Below are 14,303 nucleotides of genomic sequence, written 5' to 3' on the forward strand. Positions count from 1 at the left end.
GCCCCAGCGTCTCCTGTGAGGTGTCTGTGCTCCTGCCCCAGCGTCTCCTGTGAGGTGTCTGTGCTCCTGCCCCAGCGTCTCCTGTGAGGTGTCTGTGCTCCTGCCCCAGCGTCTCCTGTGAGGTGTCTGTGCTCCTGCCCCAGCGTCTCCTGTGAGGTGTCTGTGCTCCTGCCCCAGCGTCTCCTGTGAGGTGTCTGTGCTCCTGCCCCAGCGTCTCCTGTGAGGTGTCTGTGCTCCTGCCCCAGCGTCTCCTGTGAGGTGTCTGTGCTCCTGCCCCAGCGTCTCCTGTGAGGTGTCTGTGCTCCTGCCCCAGCGTCTCCTGTGAGGTGTCTGTGCTCCTGCCCCAGCGTCTCCTGTGAGGTGTCTGTGCTTCTGCCCCAGCGTCTCCTGTGAGGTGTCTGTGCTTCTGCCCCAGCGTCTCCTGTGAGGTGTCTGTGCTCCTGCCCCAGCGTCTCCTGTGAGGTGTCTGTGCTCCTGCCTCAGCATCAGTCCTGCTTCCCAGGAGAACACAGTTTTGGGGCATTACATGCCAGTGAGTGCAGCAGTTTATGTGCACATTGGTATATCCCGTCACTTACCTCCATGGATCGGCGCGGGTGCTGCGTCCTGTGCACATTAATTACATTCAAGTGTCAGCTGATATTTTGATGCTTTAATTAATGCTTGCTTTTGTTTTTTACCTCCTGTACATGTAATATTTCTGCATTATTTTTCTTTCTGTAACAGGAACCCTTTCATTAAGCAGAAATGGACAATCCTCCCCCGAGTTCTGCATCCACAATGTATGTCGGCTCTCCGGAGCCCGAGAACAACATATTGGCTAAACAAGTAAGAGTGTAATCATCATGTGTGAAATGGTCTCAGATCTGAAGCGAGTTTCTATTTTCTTTCCATTACTCCTTCTCCATCTATAACAGCAGGTGCAGACGACCAAGTGTGATCCAGCAAAACATCTTGTCGCACTCGGACCAGTGTTGCTCTATAGGGTCGCGTGCACATGTCCGATTTCCCCCCCCCCCCCCCAAGTCTGTAAAAAAATTGCTGCATGCATAATTTTCCCCCGTAAATCAGATCACTCTCGGTCATGCAAGTCAATGAGTGTGTGGGGAAAAATTTAATGGCACTTGGATGACATCTGAGTGCAGTCTGATTTTCACAGATTGAGAAAATGGGGAATTTTTTTTCTCAAATTCTACTCAAATGAGAAAATCGTATCACAATCTGATCATGGTCTTATCAGAGTGTGATTAGCATAATCGGACTGATTTTCTTGGATGAGAAAAAATACGGGTGTAATACCTTGGCCTGAGAGTGTCCCCTAAACTAGAGCTCCTGCCGTTTCCAAACTGTAACTCTTGGGCCTCTTAGACAGCCTTTATTTTCTTTAGTATATAAGAAATATTGGACTATTTTTCATCCGTGTGCTGAATCAGATTTTTATCCATTTTTTGCCTTGTCTGCTTTTACCATCTAGGTGGTATCCTTATTTCTAGTATGCCAAAAAAAATACACTTCACCCATTAAAAGCGAAGAACAAAAATCCCAAATAGTGTCTCGTAGTCAGTGCCTTGTGCATACTGCTAGTGGCACCTGTTTGGATTCAAATCCATTATGGCTCATTTTAGATGATCCAGTAATTGGGCAATGAAGGTTCCTAAGGACACTTGTCCCCAACTATTGGTCTGTCTCAATCGCTGTTGTGGGGAGAGGAAGGCAAGGAATACGTGGTAGTCCAGACTTACTATTACCTTCTCTGTGTCATTGTGGTGGTCTTCTTGAAATCGGAGGAACGGAACAACAATCTGTGCAGAGGAGGAAGTGGGATGCAAACAGCACCAGTCAGTGTGACTTTAAACAAGAAGGTTTAGTTACTTTTCAGTCCCAGGATGAAGAGGGGTGTTTGAAGATTTCCTTTCCCTGGAACTAATAAGCACAGGCTGACCCCTGAAAAACACTTATATAGCATTAACCCTCCTCCACCAAACTCTACTATTGGCACAATACAATCAGTCGGATAACGTTCTCCTGGTATTTGCCAAACCCAGACCTGCCAGATGAGAAGTGTGATCTGTCACTACAGAACACGTTTCCACTGCTCCAGAGTGCAGTTGTGGCAGCTTTACACTCCATCTAACTGTTGGCATTGTGCTTGGTGATGTAAGGCTTGCATAGAAAACCCATACCATGATGCTCCCAGCAGTTTTTGTACTAATGCTAATACCAGACGAGGGTTGGAGTTATGGAGTCAGAGCATTGGTGACTTTTCTGCCCTCTGTTCCTCAGCATTCAGTGACCCCGCTCTGTAACTTTATGTGGTCTCCTCTTCATAGATGAGTTTCTGTGGGTCCTTCCAAGCAAGAAGTTAAAAAAAAAAATAAAGATGAGGAAAATAGAAAACATGTATCTATGTAATATACTGTTTTATTATCGTGGTCTCTTGTATTGCAGCATGTCACTTTCTCTCACCTCTTCCCTCTCTAATACGGTTAGTGCTTCTCGTAAACCAGAAACCGGTACCAAGAGATCAGGAGGAAGGATAAAGGATCCTGTGGATCTTTTCTCATAGATCTTTAGTAAAAATCAATAGTGGTGCAAATTTTGTTAAATACCCCTAGGAGAAGGATCTGGTTGACGTCACCATTGCTGGAGGTACTGACTCTATTTACTAATAAAGTTTTTAAACTTTATCCATCCGAAACCCAACATCTTTCCCGTCTTCCCCAATCTCTCCGTTTGATCATACAAGCATTTTTTATTCTGTTTATCAGTTACAAAAACACATTAAAAGTAAAATGTTGATGATCCCTCGAGGAAGGACGGGGGGCAGAGATGATTACCCCACTCTCTGATAAACGACATTGACTAAACACCTCGGTATCTGAGCAACTTTCATACATCTCTATACAAGTTTTTTATTTCATGTTCCTGAGAATTTCCCTGATGAGTCACATCTACTGCGTGATTCTGTACAGCAGTGATCACCTTGTTTTTTTCCTTTATTTCGGGGGTAGGTGGGAGCCTCAGGTAACTCTATCACATGACGCCTTAGGCAAAATGTAATGAAAAAATACATTTTTTTTATACCAACTTGTAAGAAAACACAGATGTCGTCCTTCACCTGCGAAACACTCCAACATACTTCTGGTATGGCAGGTGAAATGCATCCAGCTCCAGAATCTTCCTCCCTCTTAAAGTACACTTCAAGTGAAAAAAGAGTAGTGGGAGTAGTGATGAGCGAACATGCTCGGATAAGGTAGCGAGTGTCTTCGGTGAGCTCAAATAATGTGTTCCAGACCCCGTGGCTGCATGTTTCGCGACTGGTCGTCAGCTGCAACACGTCCGGCGACTACCTAACAATCAGGCAATCCCTGAATATGTTGCTGCTGTTGAATAGCTGCGAGATATGCAGCCACGAGGAATCGAACATGTGTTTCAAGCATACCAAAGACATTTGGTTAGCACCCGAGTATGCTTATCTTGCCGAAATCTCAATCTGCGCCTGGGGAATCAATCTGGCCTCCGGGAAAATGGCCGCAGGTTGAGATCTCTGCTCTGAGATCTCGTCCCGGGCTTTCACAAAATGTCGCTGGAGCCCCCCACACCACCGGGCACAGCCGAACCTGCCACACCAAGCTGGGATTGGGAGCGAGAGCATCGTCGTGCAGCGTCGGACCACCGGAAAAATCGCCTGACTCCTGCTGCCACCAGCGCTGCTGATTCCCCCCCCCCGGTAAGCTGAATTCAGGACTGTATGACGGACCCTCTTTTGACGCATTCATTTTTTTTCTCATTTTCCTTCTGAAAATTTGGAGTGTGTCTTATGGTCTGGTGCGTCTTATAGTCCGAAAAATACGGTGGTTGTCATAAATTCTGTTCCTACCACAATCCAGCCTTTTGTGCATACAGAGCACCATTTATTGCAGTGACTTAAAGGGGTATTCCCGTCTCCAAGCTACAGGTGTAATAATAAAAATATTAACAAATACCTCCAAATAGAAATATAATTTCTCCTACGACTCATTGGGGGACACAGAGACAGTGTCTCACCAGTTCATGCTTAGTGTCTGTAAGAGGCACTTGGATCTGGTTTCAGACCCCATCGTTTTTATTTTATTTTTGAATTTTTCTGTACATTTTTATTTTTTAATTAATGGAGTAAAGGGGGCGACGGTTCCTTTCTACGGCCCGCTCTCCCCCGAACCAACAACAGGCAAGCACGTGGAGTAACCCTTCACGTACACTTTCCTGCAACGAATAGGGGCTGATTCCTTACCGATCACAGACTCGAGGGCGAGCGCAGATGACCCGTTATGGAGAAGATCGTACAGCGCTTTCTTCAGCCCTGAGTCAGCCCCATAGCTCTCCGTCCCCATAGGGAGGACCGATTGAGCATACCTCTTTAAGCTCTCCGTCCCCCTGCCCAGAGGGAGGACCGATCGAGCATCCCCCTTCAGGAACTCCTCCGGCTCTGCTACATCAGCCCAGGATGAGAAGAATGGACACGGCGCTGAATGAGCACTGGAGTGGAGGTACGGGGTCGGGGCCGTGTGTACCACTTGCAAAACTACTCTGCCCTGCGCCAGATTAATCCGTTATGCACGGACTGTGACGCGGCCTGCGCCCAAACGCCTCTTGCCGCCGCTGTTGCGAGTCTTCCTGTGTTTAGTCCCCCTGAGTGGGCTGCGTCACGGTCGGTGGAGTCACGGACTACAGGCTATAGACTCTCTCCGGGAAGCCTCTTTAAGTCAGAGGTCGTCTTCGCGGGGAACCGTCCACCAGCAGGGACCGTACTTGTTCAAGGGACAGTCAAGCGAGGGAGAGGACCCATGACGCGTTCCCCAGTCATGGTCGTGCTTCCGCACCAGCGAGTTCTGTTTCTCGCTCTCCCTCTCCTAATGGTGACAGCGAGTACGACTCTGAATTGGAATCTGACGCTTCAGCTCCCCAATCCTCCAACTGACCAAGAGTCGCTTGATTCACTTATAGAATCCGTCATCCGGGTTCTGGCGTTAAAGGAGGAAAATACTCCTCTAGCACACGCTTTGTCATTTAAGAGGACCAAGCGTGTACGCAAATTATTTACCAGCCACCCTGATTTTAAGGACGTTGTCCAGAGACATAGGGATCGACCACATAAGAGATTCACAGGGCATAAGTCTATTCAGGCTAAATACCCTTTTCACCCAGACCTAACGAAAGATTGGTTGCAGTCCCCATCTGTGGACCCTCCTGTATCGAGGCTGGCTTCTAAGACGCTCCTATCCGTTTCGAAAGGTTCCTAGGTCAGAAACCTCTCTGATCGTCAAACTGATTATCTTGCCTGCTCAGTTTTTTAGGCTTCAGGAGCGGTGTTTTTTCCATCGTTTGCAGCGATTTGGGTCACTAAGGCTATGGCCGCTTGGAACAGAGGTCTTAATCACTGCTCTTTAGGGTAGCAATCTCCCTCCGGGAGCTACCAACGTCGCCAGGCTGATAGTTCACGCAGGAGATTTTGTAGTTGATGCCTGTTTTGAAGCCGCCAATGGGGCTGCTCCAATTGCCGCTAATGCAATCTCCATTAGAAGAGCTCTTTGGCTCCGTGACTGGCGAGCAGACGCCATGTCTAAAAGATTGCTAACTTCTCTACCTTATCAGTCTTGTCTCCTCTTTGGGAGAAGCTGGACCAGCTCACCTCTGATTCTACTAGGGGAAAAAAAGTAATTTCCCTCCTCAGCAAAAGGCTGTTCGGCCGTTTCGGAACCAACAGCCGACGCGATTTCTTTACGCAATAACTCCGGTTGGACCTCCTCTACCTTCTCTTCCGACTCTAGTCGGCCCCCGTGCGGAGACTGAGGCACCCAGGTCTCATACAGACCTAATCGCTCTTGGAAGCCCAGACCCAGGGCATCCGGTTCTCGAGGGCCCCGATCCCACAAATCTTTTACGCAATGACTTGTTGCGGTATCCGCCGGGCGACGGCAGAGTACGAGATCGTCTTCTTTCATTTAGTCACACCTGGCTCGCAGTCGTCCACGATAAGTGGGTCAGGGAATTGGTGTCCTCTGGATACAAGTTAGAATTCTCTCCTCCGTCAACACGTTTCTTCCCATCCTCCCTCCCCAAAAGGAAGACAACAGCCTTCCTTCGGGCTGTTCAGGCGCTGCAAAAGGACGGAGTTGTCATTCCGGTCCCTCAGGACGATCAGTTCAGAGGTTTTTATTCAAACCTTTTTGTGGTTCCAAAGAGGGACGGGACGATGCGGCCCATACTGGACCTCAAACTGTTAAATCAGTTGGTCAAGGTACGGCGGTTCCGAATGGAATCTCTCCGATCAGTTGTCACTTCCTTGGAAAAAGGAGAGTTCCTAGCATCCATCCACATCAAGGACGCTTACCTTCACATTCCGATCTGCCCGTCCCGCCAGCAGTTCCTACGTTTTGCAATTCACGAGGAACACTTCCAGTTCGTTGCCTTGCCCTTCGGACTTGTCACCGCCCCCAGGGTCTTTGCCAAGGTCATGGCGGCTGTCACGGCCATTTTTCACTCTCGGGGAGTGGTAGTGTTACCGTACCTGGACGTCCTGCTCATCAAGAGCCCGTCATTTCCAGCATGCGAGGAATCCGTAAATATAAGTTAATGCGCTTTCTCGCCTGGGCTGGAAAGTAAACTTCGAAGAGTCCTTCCCAAAGCCGGCTCAACAGTTTTCCTTTTTGGGAATGATCTTTGATACTTTCCGCGGGTTGGTCATTCTCCCTCCAGAGAAGACCTGAGCCTTACAACAAGCAGCGCGGTCTCTTTCTCAACTAGTTTCTCTCTCTCCATTCGTTTCACCATAAGAATTCTCGGACAGATGGTAGCAGCGATGGAGGTTGTCCCGTTCGCCCAGTTCCATCTCCGTCCCTTGCAACATGTGAGTGTTGGCCTGGGACAAGAACCCGTTCTCTCTGAACCGTCGGTTCCTCCTGTCTCTGCGGGTCAGACAAGCCCTCAAGTGGTGGACTCTGAAATCCTCCCTGAATCGAGAAGTATTTTCTCCCAGTACAATGGTTGCTTGGTAGTAACCACCGACGCAAGTCTTCTGGGCTGGGGTGCGGTTTTTTTGTCACCACACGGCACAGGGTCGGTGGTCTCCGAGAGACTCGTCTCCCCACCAACATCCTAGAGATTCGAGCGATCAGATTAGCCCTACAGAGTTTTCACCATCTCCTTGCAGGCCACTCCATCAGGTTCCAATCTGACAACGCCACGGCTATGGCGTATATCAACCGCCAGGGGGGAACTCGAAGCAGGATGGCCATGCACGAAGTGAGTCACATCCTCCATTGGGCCGAAACCAATCATTCGCCCATCTCGCTAGTCCACATCCCGGGCGTAGAAAATTGGGCAGCAGATTTTCTCAGCCGCCAGGGCCTGGCCTCGGGAGAGTGGTCAATTCATCTGGAGGTTTTCAGCAGATTTGCCGTCGTTCGGGGACTCCGGATGTGGATCTCATGGCTTCAAGATTAAACAACAAGGTTCTTCAATCCATCGCCCGAACACGCGCCATCGGTGCGGACGCCCTAGTTCTGTCATGGCACCAGTTCCGGCTCCCGTACATTTTTCCTCTCTTCCCTTGCTTCTGAGGGTCATCAAGAAGATCAGATCGGAAAGAGTACCAGTGATTCTTGTTGCGCCAGATTGGCCGCGCTTGGTATGCAGAACTGATTCAACTAGTCGCCGACGTTTCCTGGCATCTTCCATATCGTCCGGATCTGCTCTCTCAGGGTCCGTTTGACCACCAGAACACCGGGGCCCTGTCCTTAACCCCTTCCTGACATGAGACGTACTATCCCGTCCACGGTACCCGGGCCCGTATGACCGGGGACGGGATAGTACGTCTACCGCGATCAGCGGCGCCCACGTGGTGAGCGCCGCTGATCGCGGCCGGGTGTCAGCTGATTATCACAGCTGACACCCGGCACAATGTGTCAGGGGCGGTCACGGACCGCCCCCGACACATTAACCCCTTGCACACCGCGATCAAACGCGATCGCGGTGTACCGGGAGTTAAAGGGAAGCATCGGCAGGGAGGGGGCTCCCTCCGTGCTTCCCTGAGCCCCCCACGGCAGCGCAATGTGCAGCGCTGCTGCGGGGGGCTCCTATCCTCCAGGCCCCCGAATCCAAGATGGCGACGGGGGCCTTCGGGGGCCTGGGGAAGCTGGCTTCCTCAGTGCCTGCAAAGCGCAGGCATGAGGAAGCCTTGTGCACTGCCTGTGACAGATTGCTGATCTGTCACAGTGATCTGTGATGTGACAGATCAGCGATCTGTCACAGGACAGTGATGTCCCACCTGGGACTATGTAATAAAGTAAAAAAAAATTAAAAAAAAAGTGTAAAAATAAATTAAAAAAAATCGCCAAATAAATTAGTAAAAAAAAAAAAAAATATTCCCCAATAAATTCATTTTTTTAAAATAATAAAAAAACAAAACAATAAATGTACACATATTAGGTATCGCCGCGTCCGTAACGACCTGCCCTATAAAACTGTCCCATTAGTTAACCCCTTTAGCGAACCCCTTAAAAAATAAAAATAAAAAACGAAGCAAAAAATAATGATTTATTATCATACCGCCAAACAAAAAGTGCAATAACGCGAGATCAAAAAGACGCATATAAATATCCATGGTACCGCTGAAAACGTCATCTTGTCCCGCAAAAAACAAGCCGCCACACAGCATCATCAGCAAAAAAATAAAAAAGTTATAACTCGCAGAATAAAGCGATGCAAAAATAATTATTTTTTATATAAAATAGTTTTCATTGCATAAAACCGACAAAAACATAAAAAAACGACCTAAATGAGGTATCGCTGTAACCGTACTGACCGGAAGAATAAAAGCGCTTTATCAATTTTACCGCACGCGGAACGGTGTAAACGCACCCCCCCCAAAAGAAATTCATGAAACGCTGGTTTTTGTTCATTCTGCGTCCCAAAAATCGGAATAAAAAGCGATCAAAAAATTTCACGTGCCCGAAAATGGTACCAATAAAAACGTCAACTCGTCCCGCAAAAAATAAGACCTCACATGACTCGGTGGGTCAAAATACGGAAAAATTATAGCTCTCAATATGTGTTGATGCAAAAACTATTTTTACAATAAAAAGCATCTTTTAGCGTGCGACAGCCGCCAAACATAAAAACCGCCATATATAGTAAATCAAACCCCCCGTTATCACCCCTTTAGTTAGGGAAAAATAATAAAATAAAAAAAATGTATTTATTTCCATTTTTCCATTAGGGTTAGGGCTAGGGTTAGGGCTAGGGGTGTGTTGGGTTAGGGCTAGGGTTAGGGTTAGGGCTAGGGTTAGGGCTAGGGTTAGGGCTAGGGTTAGGGGCGTGTTGGGGTTCGGGTTGGAGTTAGAATTGGGGGTTTCCACTGTTTGGGCACATCAGGGGCTCTCCAAATGCAACATGGCGTCTGATCTCAATTCCAGCCAATTCTGAGTTGAAAAAGTCAAATGGTGCTCCTTCCCTTCCAAGCTCTGCTATGCGCCCAAACAGTGTTTTACCCCCTCATGTAGGGTATCAGCCTACTCAGGACAAATTGCAAAACAATTTTTGGGGTCCAATTTCTCCTGTTACCCTTAGGAAAATAAAAAATTGGGGGCAAAAATATCATTTTTGTGGAAAAAAAATGATTTTTTTATTTTCACGTCCGAGTGTTATAAACTTCTGTGAAGCACTTGGGGGTTCAAAGTGCTCACCACACATCTAGATAAGTTCCGTGGGGGGTCTAGTGTCCAAAATGGGGTCACTTGTGGGGAGTTTCAATAGTTTAGGTACATCAGGGGCTCTCCAAACGCACATGACACCCGCAGACCATTCCATCAAAGTCTGCGTTCCAAAACGTCACTGCTTCCCTTCCGAGCCCCGACGTGTGTCCATACAGTAGTTTTCTCCCACATATGGGGTATCAGCATACTCAGGACAAATTGGACAACAACTTTTGGGGTCCAATTTCTCCTGGTACCCTTGGGAAAATAAAAAAAATGGTGACTAAAAGATCATGTTTGTGGAAAAAATACGAATTTTTTATTTTCACGCCCGGGCGTTGTAAACTTCTGTGAAGCACTGGGGGGGTCAAAGTGCTCACCACACATCTAGATAAGTTCCTTGGGGGGTCTAGTTTACAAAATGGTGTCATTTGTGGGGGGTTTCCACTGTTTAGGTACATTAGGGGCTCTCCAAAGGCAATATCACACCCGCAGACCATTCCATCAAAGTCTGCATTCCAAAACGTCACTACTTCCCTTCCGAGCCCCGACGTGTGCCCATACAGTAGTTTTCTCCCACATATGGGGTATCAGCATACTCAGGACAAATTGGACAACAACTTTTGGGGTCCAATTTCTCCTGGTACCCTTGGGAAAATAAAAAAATGGTGACTAAAAGATCATGTTTGTGGAAAAAATACGAATTTTTTATTTTCACGCCCGGGCGTTGTAAACTTCTGTGAAGCACTGGGGGGGTCAAAGTGCTCACCACACATCTAGATAAGTTCCTTAGGGGGTCTAGTTTCCAAAATGGTGTCATTTGTGGGGGGTTCCACTGTTTTGGTACATCAGGAGTTTTCCAAACGCGACATGGTGTCCGATCTCAATTCCAGCCAAAAACGTCAAATGGCGCTGCTTCCCTTCCGAGCTCTGCCATGCCCCCAAATAGTGGTTTACCCCCACATGTGGGGTATCAGCGTACTCAGGACAAATTGCACAATAACTTTTAGGGTCCTGTTACCCTTGGAAAAATAAGAATTGAGGGTGAAAAGATCATTTTTGTGGAAAAAATATGATTTTTTAATTGTATGGCTTTATGTTATAAACTTCTGTGAAGCCCATGGGGGTTCAAAGTTCTCACCACACATCTAGATAAGTTCCTTAGGGTGTCTAGTTTCCAAAATGGTGTCATTTGTGGGGGGTTTCCACTGTTTTGGTACATCAGGGGTTTTCCAAACGCGACATGGTGTCCGATCTCAATTCCAGCCAAAAACGTCAAATGGCGCAGCTTCCCTTCCGAGCTCTGCCATGCGCCCAAATAGTGGTTTACCCCCACATGTGGGGTATCAGCGTACTCAGGACAAATTGCACAATAACTTTTAGGGTCCTGTTACCCTTGGGAAAATAAAAATTGGGGTGAAAAGATCATTTTTGTGGAAAAAATATGATTTTTTAATTGTACCGCTGTACGTTATAAACTTCTGTAAAGCCCTTGTGGGTTCAAAGTTCTCACCACATATCTAGATAAGTTCCTTGGGGGGTCTAGTTTCCAAAATGGGGTCACTTGTAGGGGGTTTCCACTGTTTAGGTACATCAGGGACTCTCCAAACGTGACATGGCGTCCAATCTGAATTCCAGCCAATTTTGCATTGAAAAAGTCAAACGGCGCTCCTTCCATTCTGAGCTCTGCCATGCGCCGAAACAGTCGTTCCCCCCCACATATCAGGTATCTGCGTACTCAGGACAAATTGCACAATAACTTTTGCAGTTCAATTTCTCCTGTTACCCTTGGTAAAATAAAAAAAATTGAACCTGAAGTATTTTTTTTATGAAAAAAAGTTAGATGTTCATTTTTTTTTAAATATTCAAAAAAATTCCTGTGACGCACCTAAAGGGTTAATAAACTTCTTGAATGTGGTTTTGAGCACCTTAAGGGGTGCAGTTTTTAGAATGGTGTCACTTTTGTGTATTTTCTATCATATAGACCCCTCAAAGTGGCTTCAAATGTGATGTGGTCCTAAAAATAAAATGGTGTTGTAAAAATGAGAAATCGCTGGTCAACTTTTAACCCTTATAACTTCCTAACAAAAAAAAATTTTGGTTCCAAAATTGTGCTGATGTAAAGTAAACATGTGGGAAATGTTAGTTATCAAGTTTTTTGTGTGCCTTATCTCTGTGATTTAAGGGCATAAAAATTCAAAGTTGGAAAATTGCGAAATTTTCAAAATTTTCGCCAAATTTCCGTTTTTCTCACAAATAAACGCAAGTTATTTGAATGAAATTTTACCACTAACATGAAGTACAATATGTCACGAGAAAACAATGTCAGAATCACCGGGATCCATGGAAGCGTTCGAGAGTTATGACCTCATAAATGTACAGTGGTCAGAATTGTAAAAATTGGCCCGGTCATGAACGTGCAAACCACCCTTGGGGGTGAAGGGGTTAACGGCGTGGCTGTTGAATTCTGGATTTTAACAAAGGCTGGGTTTTCTGGTTGTGATTTCCACAATGGTAAGTGCTAGGAAGCCTGTGTCCATGCGCATCTATCACCACACCAGGAAAACCTTTTTTCTCGTGGTGCAAGGATCATGGCCGATTCCCTTTGACGTTCTCCATTCCTACTATCTTGGAATTCCTTCAATCCGGACTAACGTCAGGCCTCGCACTTAGTTCCCTCAACGGCCAGATCTAAGCCTTGTCTGTTATTCCAACGCAGACTTGCCACCAAATCTCAAGTCAGGACATTCCTTCAGGCACTTGCCCATGTGGCGGCTCCTTATAGACGACCATTGGAACCTGGGGACCTCAACTTGGTTCTTGGGGCCCTACAGTAGGCTCCCTTTGAACCCCTCAACGACGTTCCACTGACTGTTCTCTCTTGGAAGGTGGTCTTTCTAGTGACAATTACGTCAATCCGACGTCTTTCAGAATCGGCGGCTCTATCCTGCCGCCCTCCGTTCCTGAATTTTCATCAGTACAAGGAAGTCCTCAAGACGGCTCCGTCCTTCCTGTCAAAGGTCGTATCCGCTTTCCACCTCACTGAAGAAATTGTTTTGCCTTCTTTTTGTCCGGCACCAGTCCATCGTATTGAGGAAGCCCTCCACACTCTGGATGTGGTTAGGGCTCTGAGATGGGACATCTCGCGGACGGCTCCCTTCCGCAAGTCAAATGCCCTGTTCATACTTCCAGACGGGTATAAGAAGAGGCTAGCCGCTTCGAAAGCAACGCTAACCAGGTGGATCCGCCTCGCAATTCAAGAATCCTATCGTGTCAGGAACGCACCTGTCCCAGCAGGGATTACGGCACATTCTACCCACTCGGTGGGCGCCTCTTGGGCCATTCGGCAGTACAGGTCTGCAAAGCTGCGACTTGGTCCAGTCTGCGTACCTTTACAAAGCATTACCTGATTCATTCACAGGCCTCTGCGGATGCAGCGCTCGGCAGACGCATCCTGCAAGCGGCAGTACCTCAGAGTTCAATCAGCGGTACATGGGGTTTTAGCACATGTGTGCTCCCCCCCCCCCCCCAGGGACTGCTTTAGGACGTCCCACGACGGTCTCTATGCCCCCCAATGAGGCATAGGAGAAATAGGGATTTTTGTGTACTCACCGTAAAATCCTTTTCTCTGAGCCATTCATTGGGGGACACAACACCCACCCTGTTTAGCATCTTTATGTTGTGACATAGTTATAGTTGTTGTTCAACTGTTTAAGCTCCTACTGCTTTTTCACCGAACTGATGAGATCTCGTCCAGCGAGAGGGTGTATGCTGCAGGGGAGGAGTTAACTTTTTCTAGTTTACTTAGTGTCCTCCTAGTGGCAGGAAAGCATAACATCCACGGTCTGTGTGTCCCCCAATGAATGGCTTGGAGAAAAGGACTTTACGGTGAGTACACAAAAATCCCTATATTCTTCTGATTCACTATGTCACTTACCCCATGTGCAGGACAGTACAGTATCTTAAATATCCATGGTTACGACCACTAACAAATAACTAACTTACTGTCACTGTTTGAGTGGTCTTAACCATGGATACCTAAGCTACTGCAATGCCCTGCACATGGGGTAAGTGGCATAACGAATCAGAAGAACTATACTACATTTCTAATTGGAGGTATTTGCTGATATTATTATTACACCTGCTACATATTGGAATAGGATCTTGGAGATGGAAATATTCAGGTGAATTAGAGGAAGGGCTTGTTCACACATGACGTTTTTGAATTATATTCATAGAATCTCATGCTCTTGATGCTTTTTTTTTGCTTGCCTATTTTAACCATCAATCATTTTTTTTTTTTTTTTTTTTTTTTTTTTTTTTTTTTTTTTTTTTAAATCTGCAGCACTGCAACACTTTCAGTGTTTTCGCAACATTTTTCACCCATTAAAACGAATACACAAAAAGCGCTACAAAAAGAAAAAATGCTGTGAAAACGCAGTGTGTGAGCATACTTTAAAAAGGTGCAGTATGCAAGAATGGCCAGTGAGCTGTACATTGTTTCCATCTGGCTGGAGCACATAACAGCTATTCGGCAGGGAGATACAAGGTCACAGACCCCCATCAATG

General features: G+C 46.8%; 1 protein-coding gene across 4 annotated transcripts in view; it reads left to right on the forward strand.

Moving 5' to 3' along the window:
• Positions 1-14,303, forward strand: part of SFR1 (SWI5 dependent homologous recombination repair protein 1) — a 31,690-nt gene that overhangs the window by 13,574 nt on the left and 3,813 nt on the right. For 3 of the 4 annotated variants that reach the window (XM_073546501.1, XM_073546499.1, XM_073546500.1), the window contains exon 2: positions 727-828. The exons of the other annotated variant lie outside the window; for it this stretch is intronic. In XM_073546501.1, the coding sequence (XP_073402602.1) occupies positions 748-828 (81 nt within the window). In that variant the 5' untranslated portion in view covers positions 727-747. The remainder of the gene's footprint in view (positions 1-726; positions 829-14,303) is intronic. 4 annotated transcript variants of the gene reach the window in all.

This window comes from Dendrobates tinctorius, unplaced genomic scaffold, assembly GCF_039654945.1.
Source record: "Dendrobates tinctorius isolate UK_male_01 unplaced genomic scaffold, ASM3965494v1 ptg000147l, whole genome shotgun sequence".
NCBI lineage: Eukaryota > Metazoa > Chordata > Amphibia > Anura > Dendrobatidae > Dendrobates > Dendrobates tinctorius.